The sequence below is a fragment of the Triticum urartu genome, chromosome 5 (assembly GCF_003073215.2).
Source record: "Triticum urartu cultivar G1812 chromosome 5, Tu2.1, whole genome shotgun sequence".
Classification (NCBI taxonomy): domain Eukaryota; kingdom Viridiplantae; phylum Streptophyta; class Magnoliopsida; order Poales; family Poaceae; genus Triticum; species Triticum urartu.
In genome coordinates this window covers 304,430,288-304,449,492 of record NC_053026.1, presented here as the reverse complement: position 1 = coordinate 304,449,492, position 19,205 = coordinate 304,430,288, and the positions used below count along the sequence as shown (strand labels likewise).

General features: G+C 55.5%; 1 protein-coding gene and 1 pseudogene across 2 annotated transcripts; one reads left to right on the top strand and one right to left on the bottom strand.

Annotated features, from left to right (window-relative positions):
• Positions 1-14,998: 14,998 nt before the first annotated feature.
• LOC125511853 lies at positions 14,999-15,137 on the bottom strand (annotated as a pseudogene).
• Positions 15,138-16,213: 1,076 nt separating this feature from the next.
• On the top strand, positions 16,214-18,090 carry LOC125555926. Of its 2 annotated transcripts, none has more exons than XM_048718731.1 (3): positions 16,214-16,413; positions 17,329-17,411; positions 17,526-18,090. In XM_048718731.1, the coding sequence occupies exons 2-3, from the start codon at positions 17,365-17,367 to the stop codon at positions 17,716-17,718; spliced, it is 240 nt and encodes a 79-aa protein (XP_048574688.1). In that variant the 5' UTR covers positions 16,214-16,413; positions 17,329-17,364; the 3' UTR covers positions 17,719-18,090. The 2 variants fall into 2 exon arrangements, with proteins under 2 accessions (XP_048574688.1, XP_048574687.1); XM_048718730.1 differs by having other exon boundaries at positions 16,219-16,413; positions 17,323-17,411.
• Positions 18,091-19,205: the final 1,115 nt, after the last annotated feature.

The window sequence follows — 19,205 nt, the reverse complement described above, 5'->3', positions numbered from 1 at the left end:
GGCCTGTCGGCTTCGTACCCGGCCAGTCGGCGGGCCCCAGCGGTCAGCAGAGAAGACGGAGGCTAGAGACACTGACGACTGGGCCCGCGCCCAGCCGGATTACCATTGTACCCCTGGGGGTAGGCCTATATAAACCCCCTAGGGCACCCATGCAAAGGGTGGGAACCCATTAGCTCTAGACCAGATCATATAGAAGGGAGAGAGCTAGCCTTGCCCTCTCCTACCACCAGAAAACAGCTCAAGGAGCAACCGTGTAAGCACTTTGCCATAGTGATCATGCGGAGACCCCGCAGAGCAGCGGTAGGGGTATTATCTCCCCCGAGAGCCCCGAAGCTGGGTAAGATTCGTCGGCATGCATGTCTTCGCCTCATCCCGTTTCCAGGCACCAGCGACGTTCTACTCGCCCCCACCAGGATAAGCCATCCGTTGGCATATGTCGCACCAAACCCCCGACATTTGGCGCCCACCGTGGGGCCTGGTGCACCGCCGTCCGGAGATCTGTTCTAGACGGGAACCCTTTTCCTCCCTGGCGAGCGCAGCCAGCCAGGCACGCCTGATGGAGTTTGGCCGATGCGCTAAGCGGCGTTGAGATTGCCTGCGCGGTCAGCTCCTTGGCCGAACTCGTCAGCGAGGTCTGCCTCTCTGACGAACCTGCATCCAACGCAGGCACGGACGACCCTAAGAACCTCCTCGCGGGCCTCCTCGATCAACTCCACGTTTTCGGCGAGCCTGGCGTAGTCTTGGAGTCCGTAGGCTCCACCGACCCGATGCTGGTCGACTCCGACATCGCGTCGCTCGACGCGTTCCCCACCAACATGGTGGTCTACGACGAACCTCTCCCCCACGCAGAGAGAGACAGAAGCACCGTCACTGAGGTGCTAGTCATCAGTCATGACGAGTTCCCCGGCGGAGGAGCGCCCGACTCACTCGGCGCGGCGCTGCAAGACCTAACCGCGCCCATTCCGGAAGACGCTGACGCAGAGATGTTGGAGGTGTGCCGCCTTCAGCTCGTTGAAGGCGCGAAGAAGCTGGCCAGCATGAGGCACTTGTTAGAATCCTACCAACGGGAGATGGATCGCGCCGTCGGCGGCTCGCCGGCCCCGGCGGAGCCCAGCCGCCTTGGCGCAGTCCGGCAGCACGGCGTAGCCATCGCCAACCTGTTTGGGGCAAGCCGCCCTGTGTACGCTACACCAGCAGAGAACATCCAAGCCGCCCAGGCAGCGGTGGACGAGCTGGACAATTTCGAGGGCGAAGAACGCCGCCTCATGATGGAGCGAGTCCAACGGCTTCTCGACGCGGTCGCCGCGCAAAACGAGGCCGGCTGCCGCGCGGAGGCGCCTCAACGGCCCAACGACGACCCTCACCGAGACCAAGGTGCGACATCTCGGACACCGACTGGCGGCGGCCGAGGAAGAAAAGACAAGGAGCCGACTGTCAGCCACAGTCGGACTCGCATTACCATAGAGCGCGACCGAGACGGCCGCCCAAGGGCAGTGGAACGACGGGACGACTGTCCGCCCCCCCCCTTCCCGCAAGGAGAGGCGAGTCTCCCCGCCGCCTGTTGACCATCCGACTCTCGGTGACCGCCTTGGCCGCCGAGAGGGAGTTGGAGAGAACGACGCCCGCCATCGGATCGACCGACTCCATCGATCCTTAGCACTGGTAGAAGAAGACGAGCTGGGTCCGCCTTGTTTCGGGCCCCGCATTCGGGACGAGCCCTTTCCCAGAGGGTTCACGCTCCCAAGAGACACACCCAAGTATACCGGCTCCGTGAAGCCGGAAGACTGGCTAGTCGACTACTCCACGGCTGTCAGCATAGCAAACGGCAATAAGCGTGTCGCCGTAAAGTACGTTCCGCTCATGCTCCAGGGCACGGCCCGGACATGGCTGAACAGCCTAAAGCCCCGCAGCATCAACAGCTGGGTCGACTTCACCGAAGCGTTCGTCCACAACTTCACCAGCACGTACAAGCGTCCTCCCAAGCCTCGTCAGCTCTCCTTGTGCGTGCAAGGCCCCGACGAGTCGACTCGCGATTACCTCACGCGTTGGGCCGAGCTCCGGAACTCCTGCGAGGGCGTGCACGAGGTGCAGGCCTATCGAGTACTTCACAGCCGGGTGCGAGAAGGCACCCTCCTCAAGCACAAGCTCCTTTGCGACGAGCCAGAAACCCTCGACGAGCTGCTGATCATAGCGGACAAGTACGCCACGGCCGACTCCTCCATGAAGGCGGAAATTCAAATCAGCACAACTGGCAAAGTGGCTCCTCAAGCTCCAAGAACTCCGGCGGCAGACGCCGGCCGGCGACAACAGCAGGGCGACAACAAGCGCAAGGCCCCGCAGCCGGCTTCCAGCAGCCGGCAGGTCGCGACCGTTGAAGCCCAGCAGCCAGAAGAGCAGCCTCCGCCCAAGCGACAGAAAGGCGGCAAGCCAAACTGGTTGCCGGCCTTCTCCTATGAGCAGACCTTGGATGGACCTTGCAAGTTCCACAGCGGCGCAAAGCCGTCGAATCACACCACCCGGAAGTGCCACTGGCTCACCAGGATCGCCAAGGGAGACGGCCTCCTGCCTCCCCCGCCTGCTGGGCAGCCACCTCCGCCTCCGCCCCAGCAGCCGGCTGTCAGGCCAGTTGGCGCAGTACAAGACGAATACCCTGAAGAGCATGGAGCCTATGTGGTGTTCACCAGTGTGGCTGATGATCGACGCAGCAGGCGGCTGCAGCGACAAGCAGTGAACACGGTAGCGTCAGAGACGCCAGAGTTCATGCACTGGTCTGAGAAGCCCATCAGCTGGAGCAGGGCTGACCACCTAGAGGTGATGCCGAGTCCGGGCTCCTACGCCTTGGTCCTGGACGCCACCTTTGCTACGGACAAACGAGCCACGCGTTTCTCGCGAGTTCTGATAGATGGGGGCAGCAGCATCAATATCCTGTACAAGGACGCCATGGAGAAGTTAGGAATCAAGCAAAGACAGCTTCAGAACAGCCGAACTGTGTTCCACGGCATTGTTCCTGGGCTTTCCTGCTCGCCAATCGGCAAGATCCTGGTGGACGTCCTCTTTGGGGACAAAGATCACTTCCGTAGAGAGCCCGTTTGGTTTGAGGTGGTGGATCTTGAGAGCCCATACCATGCGCTGCTTGGCCGACCTGCCTTGGCCAAGTTCATGGCGGTCCCCCACTACGCCTACCTCAAGATGAAGATGCCCAGTTCCAAGGGAATTCTGACTGTGGCTGGCGACTACCGGAAGTCGTCCGCTTGCACAGCAGAGAGCAGTCGGCTGGCCGAATCCTTGGTAATCGCAGCTGAGAAGCGGCTCCTTGAGCGAGTTGTGGCGATGGCCGGCAAGCAGCCTGAGGTGTCTCCCAACCCAAAAGAGTCGGAGACTGAGGGTTCGTTCAAGCCAGTGAAAGAGACAAAGAAGATACCATTGGACGCGGAGCACCCAGAGAGGTACGCCGTCGTAGGTGCAAACCTCGACAGCAAATAGGAAGGCGAGCTCGTCGATTTCCTCCGTGAGAATCGAGACATCTTTGCATGGTCCCCCAAGGACATGCCAGGTGTACCGACGGAATTCGCCGAGCACAAGTTACATGTCCGATCTGATGCAAAGCCGGTCAGACAGCCCCTGCGTCGCTTATCAGAAGAGAAGAGAAGAGTTGTCGGAGAAGAGATAGCCCGACTCCTAGCAGTCGGCTTCATTATGGAAGTGTTCTTTCCAGAATGGCTAGCAAATCCGGTCCTGGTACTAAAGAAGAACAAGCAGTGGCGAATGTGTATTGACTACACGAGCCTCAACAAGGCCTGTCCCAAGGACCCATTTGCTTTACCAAGAATCGATCAGGTGATAGACTCCACAGCCGGATGCGAGCTGTTGAGTTTTTTGGATGCATATTCAGGATATCACCAGATCAAGCTAAACCCGGCTGACAGACTGAAAACCGCCTTCATCACGCCGTTTGGGGCCTTCTGCTACCTCACCATGACGTTCGGCTTAAGGAACACCGGCGCCACCTTTCAGCGTTGCATGCAGAAGTGCCTCCTCAAGCAACTCGGCAGGAACGCCCACGTTTACGTGGACGACGTGGTGGTGAAGACGGAAAAGCGTGGGACACTGCTGGAAGACCTCAAGGAGACCTTTGAGAACCTGCGCCGGTTCCAGATCAAGCTCAACCCCGAGAAGTGTGTCTTCGGAGTACCAGCCGGCCAGCTCCTTGGCTTCCTGGTCTCTGAACACGGCATAGAATGCAACCCAGTAAAAATCAAGGCCATTGAGAGAGTGGAGGTACCCAGCCGACTGCTGGATGTGCAGAAGTTCACCGGCTGCTTAGCGTCTGTCAGCCGATTCATCAGTCGGCTGGGCGAGAAAGCTCTCCCCCTGTACCAACTCATGAAGAAGACCACTTTTTTCGAGTGGAACCATAAGGCGGACGAAGATTTTCACCAGTTGAAGAAGATGTTGACTACTCCACCTGTCCTGGCGGCTCCGACTCCCAAGGAACCTATGCTCCTGTACATCGCCGCCACCAGCCGAGTAGTCAGCACGGTCATTGTAGTGGAGCGCAAGGAGGAAGGTAAGGCGCTGCCTGTCCAGAGACCGGTATATTACCTGAGCGAGGTACTGTCGACCTCCAAGCAGAACTACCCCCACTACCAGAAGAAGTGCTATGGCGTACACTTTGCTGCCAAGAAATTGAAGCCTTACTCTCAAGAGCATCCAATCACGGTGGTCTGCACGGCCCCACTTGCCGAGATCATTGGTAGCCAAGATGGTTCTGGCCGAGTGGCCAAGTGGGCCATAGAGCTGGCTCCTTACACCATCCACTACCAGCCCCGCACCGCCATCAAGTCACAAGCACTGGCCGACTTCCTCGTCGACTGGGCCGAGACCCAGTACCTACCTCCAGCACCTGATTCCACCCATTGGCGGATGCATTTCGACGGCTCCAAGATGCGCACTGGCTTGGGATCTGGCGTCGTCCTTACCTCTCCCAAAGGCGACAAGCTCAAGTATGCGCTGCAAATCCACTTCGCCGCCTCCAATAACGTCGCCGAGTACGAGGCGCTCTTCACGGGCTCCAGCTTGCCAAAGAGCTTGGCATCCGCCGGATCTTGTGTTATGGCGACTCGGACTTAGTGGTCCAGCAATTATCTGGCGACTGGGACGCGAAAGATGCAAACATGGCGAGCTACCGTTTCCTCGTGCAGCAACTCAGTGGGTATTTCGAAGGGTGCGAGTTTCTCCATGTCCCAAGAAACGACAACGACCAAGCAGATGCCTTAGCACGAATAGGCTCTACCCGACAAGCAATACCATCTGGCGTCGCCCTTCAACGCCTCCTTAAGCCGTCTATCAAGCCTTCACCAGAATCAGACTCCATTTTTGTGCCGGCTCCTCCCGAAGACGGCGGATCCGACTCCAGAGCTCCGGCAGTCAGAACGAGGATTTTTGCGGAAGACCCAAAAGCCGCCACAGCCAAACCCGGCCCGGGGACTGCGGTGGCAGACTCGAAGACTCCAGAACTCGGCCCAAGAACCACGCCAGTCGGCCTGGGGACTTCAACAACCCAGCAAGCAGCTGTTGACTCCACCCCGCCGGCTCCCAGCCCAACCGCCCTCGTCCAAGTCGCAGTTCTGGCAGTCGAAGAAGTAGAAGCAACCTCATGGGCCATCCCATCCTCAAATTTCTGGTGAACAAAGAGCTGCCGACCGATGAAACTTCTGCTCGGCAAATACAACGCCAGGCGGCAGCCTACACCATAGTCAACAGAGAGCTAGTCAGGCACAGCGTCACTGGTGTCTACCAGCGTTGCGTAGAGCCAGAGCAAGGCCAAGCAATTCTCAAAGACATCCATCAAGGCGAGTGCGGCCACCATGCGGCTTCAAGAGCACTCGTCGCCAAAGCCTTTCGGCACGGTTTCTTCTGGCCAACTGCCTTGGAAGAGGCCAAGGAGCTGGTCCAAAGATGCAAAGGGTGTCAGAAGTTCAGCTCCAAGCCGCACCAGCCAGCTTCTGCACTCAAGACCATCCCCATTGCCTGGCCTTTCGCAGTTTGGGGTCTAGACATGGTGGGACCATTCAAAACAGCACGAGGTGGTTTACATCACTTACTTGTCGCAGTGGACAAGTTCACCAAGTGGATAGAAGCAAAGCCAATCAAGAAGCTAAACTGTCTGACTACCATAACTTTCATCTCCGATATCACAATTCGGTACGGCATACCACACAGCATCATCACCGACAACGGCACAAATTTCGCCAAAGGCGCCTTGGCCCATTTCTGCACAACACAGGCCATCCGACTGGACCTAGCGTCCGTCGCCCACCCGCAGTCAAACGGCCAAGTGGAGCGAGCAAACGGCCTCATCCTGTCCGGCATCAAGCCTCGGTTGATCGAGCCTCTAGAGCGCTCGGCTGGCTGTTGGCTCAATGAGCTGCCAGCCGTCCTCTGGAGTCTGCGCACGACTCCAAACAAGTCAACCGGCTTCACGCCCTTCTTCCTCGTCTAAGGTGCCGAAGCCGTCATCCCAACAGACATAGAGTTCGACTCCCCACGAGTCACCATGTACACCGAGGAGGAAGCAGAAGAAGCACGACAAGACAGTGTCGATCTGCTGGAAGAGGGCCGGCTGTTGACACTCAGCCGGTCCAGCATCTACCAGCAGATCCTGCACTGATACCACAACAGGAAGGTCAGGCCAAGATCTTTCCAAGAAGGCGACCTTGTGCTCCGGCTGATCCAGCAAACAGCCGGCCAGCACAAGCTGTCGGTGCCTTGGGAAGGCCCATTTATCATCAGCAAAGTACTGGGCAACGATTCCTACTACCTGATCGACGCTTAGAAGCCCCGAGCAGGCAAGAGGGACGACTCTAGCAAGGAGACAGAGCGTCCATGGAATGCAAATCTCCTCCGAAGATTTTACAGTTGATGCAGTATGTACCACGCTACCTTTTGCATTAAAGTACCAAGACTTCGGGGCCCCCGAGGCGAGCTCGGGGACTGCCCTCTTTTGTCTATAAGATAAGAATTATGACTGCGAGTATGTTACTCCTTTTTATGCCGTTTGGCACCGGGCTTGACAAGTCGGCCAGGGGACTTGCCGCCTTGCACTATGAAATGCTTCGTGCAGTCGGACAAGTAGTGTGTAAACGCCTAAACCGTCTCCTGTCAGAAGCCGCAGCTCGTAGGGCGACTGTACGGTGGGCAGCAGTAAGGTAGAATGGGCATTCGCATGAAAAATGGCTAAGGACTCAAAGCATAAAACATAGCTCAAGACAGCTTCCAGCCTTTCTCGCAAACCGACTCTCGGATAGTCGGATTGCCGTCTTCTATCTAACTTGCTCAAAAAATCTTGAAAACGGCTAAGTACTTGCTTTCCCAAAGTAGCCTAGCACTTGATCCAGCGACAGTCTGCAGACCGGCTGTCCGATTGGCAAGGAAGGCAACTAAGAGAAAGCGGCAAAGAAAAAAAAGCCAAAAGAGCAATGAGCAAGAAAAGATATATATATATATATTTACATAACATAGGCCCTTGGCCGAATTGTCGAGTAGAGGTTCAAAATACACCCCGCGGGTGGAATTGTGTGAATTAACAAAGTTATTCAAAGACTACTGAAGCAGAAAAAAAACAAAGATACAGCGGCAGCTTAGGAAGCAACAGACGGACTCGGAGGGTCGGAGGAGGCGCCAGCGCCAGGCGTCGGGGCGGCCGGCTGGCTAGTCTCAGCTTGATCGCCTCCGGCAGCAGTCGGGTAGGTTGCACGCGGCTCGTTGCTAGAAGCACGGTCGAGCTGAGGCTGGCCGTCTGCTCCGTCTTCTGGTGCCTCTGCCTCGCCTCCGTCCTCCGCCTCGCCCTCTTCCTCGACGCTGGAGCCAATCACCTCCGCCGAGTCCTCGCCGTAGTCTGGGTTCATCCCAAACCACTCCGGCGGTACCTCCTCGCCATCTTCAGACCGCTCGGGGACGAAGATGCTGGTGTCGGTGTACTCGGCGATCGCCGCAGCACGCTTGACGAGGGCGTCTTCCACGGCCGCCAGCTCCGGCTGGGCCTCCGACCGAAGTGTGGCCAGCCGGTCTAGGTCCAGCCCCGGATACCATGCCTTGACGAACTCCAAGGCCCGGCGCGCTCCAGCTCGGGCCGAAGAGCCCTTCCAGGCCTTAAGACGACTAGTCGCGACCTCCAGCCAGTCGGCCGTCAGGCTGGGGGTGCGCGGAGCCTGCATATCCGGCCACAGGGCGGCAATCGCCTGGGCACCGACACGCTGAAGCCGGCGCAGCATCCGGTGAGCCGGCCGGAGGCGAGCCTCGATGCTCACGATGTGCTCGTCAAGAGTTCAGGGGGCATCGGCGGCAATCTCTGCGCCCTCCGCCCTTCGACCTTCACGGTTAGCCTCGATGGCTTGGATGGCGGCCTGCGACTGCCCAGGGAAGAAGTCTGCAAAGACGCAAAGAAACGAAGAAGCTAGTCAAAAACCAGGAGTCAGCGCGACTTAAATCGGCAGCTCGAAGAAAGAAAATAAAGAGACTCACCATCAACGATGTCTTCAATCTCGTGGAAGCCGGAGGACAGCAGCACCTCCTTGTCAGACCAGGAGGAGCGCTCGCTCGTGAACTCGGCCAAGAGGGCGGTTTCCGTCTCCTCCGCCTCCCTCTGCGACTTCACAAGCAGCTCCTTCTGCTCGGCCAATTGAGTGGCCAGCAGATCGCGCTCCGTGGCGAGCTTGCTGCACTCCTCCTCTTTGGCGCGCAAAGAGGAATTGGCATCGCTCAGCTGCTGTTGAAGAGCAGCATTGGCCCCTGAGAAGAAGAAAGAAAGAAGGCCTCAAGCCACCAGTAAAGAAGGTTGCCGGGGAGATCCGGCCCGACTGCTCAGCAGTCGGCCCAAATCTCGGGGACTACAGCCCGCGGGTGCGCCAGCGCGCCCCCGCGAAGAAGGAAAAGGACTTACTCCGGCTCTCTGACAGATCGGCGGTCCGCTTGCCCAGCTCTTCAACGTTACGGTTGAAGGTAGTGATGCGGAGGTTGTGGTAATCCTGCGACGAACATTTCAGACAAAAAGTTAATACCCAAAGTTCATCAATTGGAGTTCCGGGCTGCCTGCTCAGCAGCCAGCCCGAAACTCGGGGACTACACCCAGTGGGTGCGCTGGCGCGCCCCCACAGAGAGGAACAAGAAAAACAAAGGCCAAAAGGAAAAACATACTCGGACGGCTGCCCGCGACGCCAGGTACGCCTTGGTGCAATTTTGGACAGCGTCGCCCTCGGCACGAAGCTTCGCCTGGACGTCCAGAAGCGCCTGGTTCAGCGGCCCTGTGCCGCCTCCTCGCACCCACCCAATGGGCGCGGCGCTCGTCGCCTCGGCGTCTGGGATCGCCGAGCTGGCAGCGCCGGTTTCCAGGGGACGGGGCGCCGAAGTCGCCTTCTCCAGACGGCGGCGCGTTGGCGAGCCAACATGGAGGAGTAGCCTCGCCACGGCCTCGTCTTCAATCGGCGGCACCGGAGGGCCCGCCGGCTGCTCGCCCTACGCACCTTCAGACGGCGGCGGAGGCGGCGGCGGAACATTCGCATCCGGCGTACAGGGGTCGCCGCCCTTCCCCTCCACGACGGGATTCTCCCCGCCGGCTTCCCCAGTCTGCCCCGTGAACTCTGGAGGCGGCGGCGCAGAGTTCAATGGGGTGACGAGCACTGCTGACTGGCGGCGTGCGGCTTCCTCAGCCTGCTGCTTCGCCGCGGCGGCGGCTTCGGCCTCCGCTAGTCTTTTCTTAGTGGAGGCCTCCGCCCTGTCGGCCTCCGCCTTCTCCAGGCGGAGGGCCTCTTCTTCGTTGCGCTTCTCCTGCGCATTCCGCTCCGTCGTCTCCCGAAGGTCAGCAGCGGGGTCAATTCGTCGAGTGGTGGCGGACGTCTCCGCTGACCCCATGACGGAGGCGGCATTGACCCTCTCAAGAGAGAGGGGAGCCCTAAAGCAAGAGGGGCAAGCAAAGACTCAGACAAATCACGAAGAAAGAATAAAACTTTGAAGACAGAATACTTACACGGAGACCAACGGCGGCTTCTTCACTTCCTTACGGAAGCGGATGGCCTTCGCGGCCGCCTCGTCCCGCCGGGTCGCCGCAGCCGAACCCTTGGGCTTCTTCGGCCGACTGCCGAAAAAGGTCGGCACGGCCCTGCGCTTCTTCCCGCCGCCTAGAGCACCCGGCGCGACAGAAGAACCCGCGCCAGGCTGGCTGGCTCCTGGCCGATGGCGAGGGGCGACTTCTCCCTCGGCGTCGTCGTCAGGCCAGTCGGCGAAAGTGGCCGAAGGCCTGAAGTCGCCCGCTGTTCCTCCTCCGCCCTCGGCATCATATTCCAGAGCCGCCGCCCCCAGATCGGGGTCGTCGACGTCGCTCTCCGCCCGGTCGGCGAGGAACTCACGGGCCGGCCCCGAGGTGTCGGCTGGTGGGTGAAGGAGGGGATTCTAACCAAAGCCGACTGGTCAAAACAAAACTCGGCAAGAAGAAGACAATCCAAAGAAAGAAGAGAAAGGCGACTCACCATGGGCGGGGGGTTGGCGCGGGAATACGGCTCCTTGCCGAATCGCCAGTCCTCCAGGAGCCTGCTGTCCGAGAGATAGTTCACCATGAAGGCCACCTCTTCGTGACGCATGTCCTTGGTGCACATCCGACTCGGGTCGCGGTGCCCGCTCATCTGGCACATCATATGAGGGCGGCCTTGGAGTGGGAGAACTCGGCGCGAAACGAAGGCGGCCAGCAGATCCGGACCAGTCAGACCCTCTGACTGCGTCAGCACTCGGAGTCGCGTGATGGCGCCGGCTCCCGCAGGCGTCAGCGACTTGGCCCGGTACGACCAGTTGGGCAGTCGCCCAGCCGGCGGGCCGGCTTCGAAAGCCGGCAAGTTGACCCAGTCTCCCCTCGCGGAGGCGTTCTTGACGTAGAAGTAGGATCTCTGCCACATCTTCACCGACTTGATCAGTGAGATGGAGGGGAAGGGATTGTCGGCCCCCGACCTTCGCATGACGATGAAAGCGCCGCACTGAGCCGGCACGCCCGCGGCCTGGGTGCCGAGCTTGGAGAAGAAGAACTCCCCCCAGAGCTCGAGGGTGGGGAGGACTCCGAGGAAGCCTTCGCACATGGCCACGAAGGCGGACAGCAGCGCCACTGCGTTGGGGGTGAGGTGGTGTGGCTGGAGGCCGTAGAACTCCAGGAAGGACCGAAAGAAACTGCTCGCCGGCAGCCCCAGCCCGCGCAGGCAGTGCGAGCGGAAGATGACCCGCTCGCCCTCCTGTGGTGCGGGGGAAATCTCCCCCTTCGGCGCAAGACGCACCTGCACGCGATCCTCGCCAGGAAGCCGACGGGTCCGGCGGAGGAACTCAATGTGGTCTTCATGAACTTCGGAGCCGTCCCAGGTGCCGGAGCGCACTCGGGGAGGCGCGGCGGCGGAGGAAGAACTCATCGCGAGCTATTGCTACAGCGTTCGCCGGAGCTTGGGCGTGCGGCGGAGCGAAGAAGAGAAGAGGAAGGAGGAGAGCGAGGAGCAGCAAGGAGGAAGAGAACGAGGACTAATGGGAAGGAGGGGCGCGCGTGCCCCCCTCTTCCCCCTACTTATAGCCTCGTGGGCTGCGAAGCCGAGGGGGCGGACGTGGGGATTTACTGCGCCCACAACCCCACGATCCACGATAAAGTTACTGCGCGCAGTAACTCCACGGGAATCCCAACCGTCCACCGGGGGCCGCAGCGGATCGCTCGGGCGCCGAGGCGCGGTAGTGGCGGGCCCCGCCTATGGGCCTGTCCCGTCGCGGCGTAGGCTGGCAGGACGGCCTAGCCACGTGCCCTCGCGTGACAGGCCAAGAACGGGCGGCGGCCTGGAGGCTTAGCTAGCACGCCACTTAAATCCCGCCGCGACGTTCGAAATACTGAGCGAGTCGGAATTGAGTGAGTCCGAGTTGAGCAAGTCCGACTCCTTCTAGTCACCGGCAGAAGTCAATCAAAGACCATGTGTTGAGCACCCGGAAAGAGAAACTGCTGAGGCTTCTCGGCCGATCGTCGCGGCGCCTCACCAGCTTCGGGGACTACTGTCGGAGTAATGGGCCACGGGTAGGCCAACCCGAGTCCCATAACCTTTCAAGACATCGGGGCAGGCTGCGCCCCTCAAGACCCCAGGCGAAGAGCCGCCTCCTGAGGAGTCGACGGCAGGGCGGCCGACTGCCCGCTCACGGCCGAGTCCCAGGGACGACTTCCAGAGAAGCCGGCTTTGGGGAGTCGGCCTGCGACTCCAACAAACCCCATGACCTCATCAAAGGGGACGACAGGGGCGTGGCTACAGCAAAGCCCACCCCCGCCCCTCACCAAGGGCAGGCATGGCCACAGCACGCCGTACCCCGAAGATCTCCGTGCGGCGTGGCACTGTTGCCATGCCGGCCCTGACATCAGCACCGCAGGGCCGAATCCTGCACCCACGAGGGTTTGTCTGTATGGCCTGGAAGCAGCAAGGCCCACCAGTCAGTGAGACCTCGGGAGACGGCGGGAGAACCACCAGTCGGACCCGTTGGGAGTCGGCCCGGGGGAGTCGGCCGAGCCCTCCCCCAGGGCCCACGCGCCATTAATCAAGATGAGATGGGGAGTGGCAACAGTGATCGTCCGCCAGGTGGCGGGGCTGTTGCCACGACCTCATGGTTAAGCCCGCGTCATCAGAAGTACGGCTACAGTAATCAGCAGCCGGCAAGGCCCGCCCGCGGCAGACGCGGCCTGTCGGCTCCGTACCCGGCCAGTCGGCGGGCCCCAGCGGTCAGCAGAGAAGACGGAGGCCAGAGACACTGACGGCTGGGCCCGTGCCCAGCCGGATTACCATTGTACCCCTGGGGGGTAGGCCTATATAAACCCCGCAGGGCACCCATGCAAAGGGTGGGAACCCATTAGCTCTAGACCAGATCATATAGAAGGGAGAGAGCTAGCCTTGCCCTCTCCTACCACCAGAAAACAGCTCAAGGAGCAACCGTGTAAGCACTTTGCCATAGTGATCATGCGGAGACCCCGCAGAGCAACAGTAGGGGTATTATCTCCCCGGAGAGCCCCGAAACTGGGTAAGATTCGCCGGCGTGCATGTCTTCGCCTCATCCCGTTTCCAGGCAACGTTCTACTCGCCCCCACCATGATAAGCCATCCGTTGGCATATGTCGCAACAAACCCCCGACAGCACACATAAAATCATGCATGGAAACTATATTGTTGTCATTAGATGCACTGTTTTCATCCGAATTTTTTTCTGTTGGACTTATCTCATGATCAGTGTCAATTAATTCACCCCCATGATCAGGAGAAGTCAAAGGATCAGAGAGAAGTGAGATTTCTGCACGAAGAAGAGCGCCTGCATTGGGATGAAGTTGAGCAAACGGAAAAAGAGTTTCATCAAAAACAACATCACGAGAGATATAGACTCGTCCCGTGGAAACTTCACAACACTTGTAGCCTTTGTGAAGATTACTATAGCCAATGAAAACACACTGAGTTGGCCGAAACTCGAGTTTGTGACGATTGTATGGTCGAAGATTGGCATAACAAGCACACCCAAATATTTTTCGGGAGTTGTAATCTGGTTTTTGATGATACAGACGCTCTAGAGGAGTTGAATTACTAATGACTTTGCTAAGGAGACGATTGATAAGATATGTGGCAATAATAAAAGCCTCATCCCAATATTTGAGAGGCATAGAAGCATGAGCAAGTGGAGATAACCCTACTTCGACAATGTGACGGTGTTTGCGCTCGGCAGAACCATTCTGTTGATGGGCATGAGGACAAGAGACATGATGTTCAATGCCTATACTTCGAAAGAAGGAGTTGAGTTTCTCATACTCCCCTCCCCAATCACTTTGGACTGCAAGGATTTTTCTATCAAATTGATGTTCAACAAGATTTTGGAATTCTTGAAAGACAGCAAAAACTTTAGATTTGTGTTTAAGGAGATATATCCAAGTAAACTTGCTATAATCATCAATGAAGCTAACATAATATTTCTTTCTTCCAAAAGAATCTCTTGCATGACCCCATACATCACTAAGTATAAGCTCTAAAGGAGAATGAGAAACACTACTAGACTTCAGATAGGGAAGTTGGTGACTCTTGGCACATTGACAAGCTTCACAAACGAACTCGCTATTTTCTCTACCTAACAATGGAAGATTGTCTTTATTAACTACTTGCTCAACTATAACAGAAGACAGATGTCCTAATCTTTGATGCCATCTTGCCACGGAGGGCTTGATGACAGAGTAGACTTGACGATGATGCTTGCGACTAAAAAACCTTGATGTAATGGGATAGAGACCACCGATGCATCTACCGTGATGAAGAAGTTCCCTCGTTGCCCGATCCTTGATGAAAAAAATTGGATGAGTTTCAAAGAAGACATTATTATCAGCTGATAAACGAGACATAGATGCAAGATTTTTGTTAGCTTGAGGAACATGAAGGACATCTTCAAGAACAAGATCATGTTTAGAGGTAGGGGAATTAATGAAAGCACGGCCAATATGATGTATGTCCATACCTCCACCGGTTGCAGCAGTATTCACTTGATCGTTGACGTAGTATCTTTCACGAGTTGCAAGCTTTTCAAGATCCCCCGTGATGTGATCGGTTGCTCCAGAGTCAGCGCACCACATGGTCTCTCCTTCTCCTGCTTGTTCTCTCAAGGCAACAAGGACATGGCGCTCTTTAGGCACATAGTCCTCATCATACCTATGCCAACACTCAAGCACTTCATGACCAGGTTTCTTGCAGAGCTGGCATCGGGGTCGAGGCCGTCCACCAGGTCAGCCGCCATTGTTGTTGTTGAAGGGTCATGCACCATTGTTGTTGTTGGAGCGTCCACGTCTGTTGTTGCTGTTGCTGCCTCGGCCCCGCCCTTGTTGGCCTTGGTGACCATGACCTCGGCCACCATAGCCATGGCCATGAGTCAAGGCTTTTACCGAAGATTGACGCAGATTTCCTTGTTGCAGCAATTGATGCGGGCTTCAAAACTAAGAAGCTGGTTGTAGAGCTCGGCGACGGTGACAGGCTCGACGCGGGCGGAGAGGGCCGAGGCAACCGAGTTATACTCCATGTCCAGGCCCTTCAGAACGAAGGAGACGATCTCGCCATCGCCGAGCGGAGATCCGGTGCAGGCGATCTCGTCCGTCAGGGCTTTGATCTTGGCGAGGTACTCTGGCATCCCCATGTTGCCCTTCTGAAGATTAGCAAGGGCGATACGAGTATTGACGAGCTGCGACTGTGTTTGCGCAGCGAAGAAGGCGTGGATGGCGCTCCACACCTCGGTCGGCGTCTGGAGAGTTACGACCTATGGAAGAACCTCACGTGATAGAGATCCCATAAGGTAACCTTGTACATGTTGCCTCTGGGCGTACCAGATCGTCCTGGCATAGTTGAAGACCTGCTCTTCCTTCCCATCCTTGGTGATGGTGATGGTGGCAGGGGGCGCCTTGTTTGCGGCATCCAGGAAGTGCTCCATCTAGGCCCCCTTGATCTGGGGTATCACGATGGCTTTCCAGAGAAGAAAATTCGTCCTCGTTAGCTTCTCTAACGGAGGCAACCCGAGGGAGCTAGCGCCGTTGCTGGAGGTGGAAGAAGATGCGTAGGAGGAACCGGCGAACTGGGTAGTCAGGGCGCTCATGGTGGATGTGGTGAGGGTGGAGACGGTAGAGGCGGCGATGGATGCATCGGTTCCTGCCGTGGCTTTGATCTACATCGAATACAACAGCTAGGTTGGTTTCCTCTCGGGCTAATGGCTTTCTCTTAGGTTGCTAGATGCGATGAGGATAGGCTCTGATGATCATGTAAAGATTGGAGGAAGCGTTGAACTCTTTGATCTCGGACCGCTGTATACATTGAGAGATTAACGTGGGATACAAGTTTGGGAGGTCGCTAGGACTCTTCAGAATTACACGAGAGAGACAGAAGATTACACGAGAGGGAAGAGATAGAAGTTTGAATACAACACATATATCTCTATTTATATATCTAACACACTGTATAAAGAGGTTTTGAGTCCCACCAAGTGGTTTGCTTAGTAGGCAATACAAAAGGGGTTTTGAGACCCAATTATTTTTTCTTTTTTAAGATTAAAAAAACTACGTACTCGCTCTGTGAAAGAATATAAACGCTAGTTTGTATTTCTTTAGGGAGGGAGTATCATTTAGTACAACATTTTACTTTCTTGAGCCTCAGTTACATCACAAAGCCGTTTTGCCCCCATCGAAATAACATCTGGATGATGTCAGAAATATAAAAAATCGAAATAGCATCTGGAGCGCCGCTCCCTGCCTCCGCACCTCCAGTCCAGCGAAACGGCGGCCGGCGACCGAGGCGCGGCTTCCTTTCCTGGCGCACGGCCATCCCCCCATCCGCTCTCCACTCCGGGAACGGCACAGGTAGCGATCCCTATCGCTCCTTGTTTCCTCCTATGCATGGCGGAACTTGTTCTTGTGTCGGGAGAAGTGGAAAATGACGGCTAGATGCTGGAGGTCAGCGGCGATGAGGGGTCGGAGATGCGGTGAGCCGCGCGGCGTGGGATTTGGGATGGTGAAGGCCTAGTTTTTTTTCCTTCTCTCTAGACCATAAGACCCATCTTGCGTGGATCGCTTTACAATGGAACCCCGACTAGAATATCCTTCTTCTGCAATATATCTCAGGCTTCTCAGCTGACCCCAATCTTTCTGGCTCATCATACGATGGCAGGAATGCCCTCCGATTCCCATGTATCTCGGTGCAATTCCCATGGAGTAGTTTATATTTAAAGAAAATTTGGGGCTTCAGCCGAACCCACATCCACATGCCCCTCAAGCCATTCCCCCATTGTTCGTTTGAGCTGGCACCACGGGATTTTGTTTTTTGTTCCCGGGACTATGTCAGGTGTCGATGCATCTATTTCCTAATTGCAGGCATTTCAGATGTTAGGATACTGTGCTAGGCTGCTAAGGTACTAGCTGTCTTTATCATGTTAAAGAAGAACATGGAAGGTGGCCTGACAGCACACTTTTAAGTTCAATTACTACTATGATCCATTCACAATTATCTTTCATATAGTATGGCTGTTCGATCGATGACAACTTATTTTGTTTGATAAGTTTGTGTTAGAATCGGATCGAACACTTACTGCAACTTGCAAACAAACCTTGTAGTTGACATGTCCAAGGACAAACCCTTGATAGATTCAGATAAGAAAAATCTAGGGTGCGATGGTGTACTCTCATCGGCTTCAATGTGTTTTCATTGCATCACGTTAGGCTAAAACTAGTCATGTAATCTTTCTTCTTCCTGTGAACTGTGGCCATTTTTAGTGGCAGGAAACAATCTGAATCAAGGCAAGGATTTTTGTCGTGATGTCCTTCCTGAGACTGTTACCTCAAAGGTTGCCCCAGTTTGTTAGGTACTTGCATCCCACCTTTAAAATTTGAGCAAGTTTGTGCTATATCGCAAATATCCCAGATTATCGTGGAATGTCATATCTGTTTTAATTTGATTTCTTGATGATCATGCACAGTCAGGTGGAGCGAGATGTTGAGACTGTAATCAATGTTCTGCAGCCAGGTCCAACAGGAATCGTGGAGCATAAATTCACTGATGCAGAGATCCGCGAGGCGAAAGGCACAGTAAGGAGCGCAGTCCAGAACTGGCGAAGGAACTGGAATTTGGAGAGAAATCTTGCCACTGGTTCTTTTGGTAAATCGAAGTAACTCTCTGCATCATGACTTGGTGCAGCACCAACACTGAAAATGAAAGTGTGTCGTGGTTGCAACTGTTGGCCTTGGTGTAGTTGGTATGTTTTTCTGTCAGTGGACCCATGCAATTGATGGTGATATCCTTCCATGATCTATTATCAGTGAAAGTACACGTTGTTTTGAGTTTCCTAAATTGTTCCTCTAACATCTGAGGTTCTTAGTAAATTGGTTTAGCCTGGAAAGGACTGCTGAACATCTCTGTAAAAGAAGGCGGTCAAGTGGTTCAGGGAGCAGTTTGCACCTGTTTATATCACAGTTGAATTCCGTTTGTTGAAAATGAGTAAGCTGTCTTGCCACTCGGATGTTGTAGTCCGAACCAGAGAATAATTGATTGATTCACATGTGTGCTTTCGCCCTAGGGTATTTTCCATTTCGTTCCAACTATTTTTCTGGAATACGTCTGAGTCAGCTTATCATCATCATTATCATCTATTAAGAGAGGAAAAACTAAGCGGCCATTACGTTCAAACGTAAAAATATTCGAGTGCATAGTTCAAAAGTTGGATGATTTTCGGCGTGGATCCACATATGCTCCGTAAGACCAATGAGTAGTTGCACGTGCACATGGGTATCTCCATGTTGTCGATGCATCTCTAGGAAGTTCACAACATGTGTTGCATTTTGCTCTGGGAGTCAGACATGTACTTCCGGGCTTCTCAAAATCATGGGTGCGGGCAATCCATCGCCCTCATCCTTTATAATCATGTTATGCAAGATTACACATGACATGTACTTCCGGGCTTCTCAAAATCATGGGTGCGGGCAACCCATCGCCCTCATCCTTCATAATCATGTTATGCAAGATTACACAACATGTCATCACTTGCCACAATGTCTCTGGATCCCACATCTTAGCACCTCCACGAACAATACCCAAACGAGTTTGCAGAACTCCAAATGCCCTGTATACATCATTCCTAGCAGTTTGTTGCATTTGTGCAAGGAGCTTGCATTTGTTACCTCGGGGATCGGGTTTAGTCTTCACATACGCCTCACACTGATGATAGATAGCATCAGCGCCATGGTGTAGTTGTGCCTGTGGACGGTGTACTCGCACGCCGGAGCATCGCCATCACAAAGTCTCTTGAACAACGGAGATCCCTGAAGCACACTGATGTCGTCGTCAGAACTTGGCATGACAAAGAAAAGGCAAATCCACAAGTCATTTGATGTCATTGTTTTAAGTATGATGATGGCCTTTTTGGTGTGACCATTGCCTGCGCAAAAATGTGAGGCAGTTCTTTCATTGCTAATGCACACAATGGATTGAACCGAGCATACTGGGAAACCTCTTACTCTCCAATTGCCAATAACTTTTATATATCCTCAGCATTTGGGTCTCTCAAGCATTCCGGTCCAAACAGGCAAACACCTTCACCATGGTGTAGAAAAATTACACCATGGCCTCAATGTATGTGCCCTCTCCCCATCCGGACGACCTC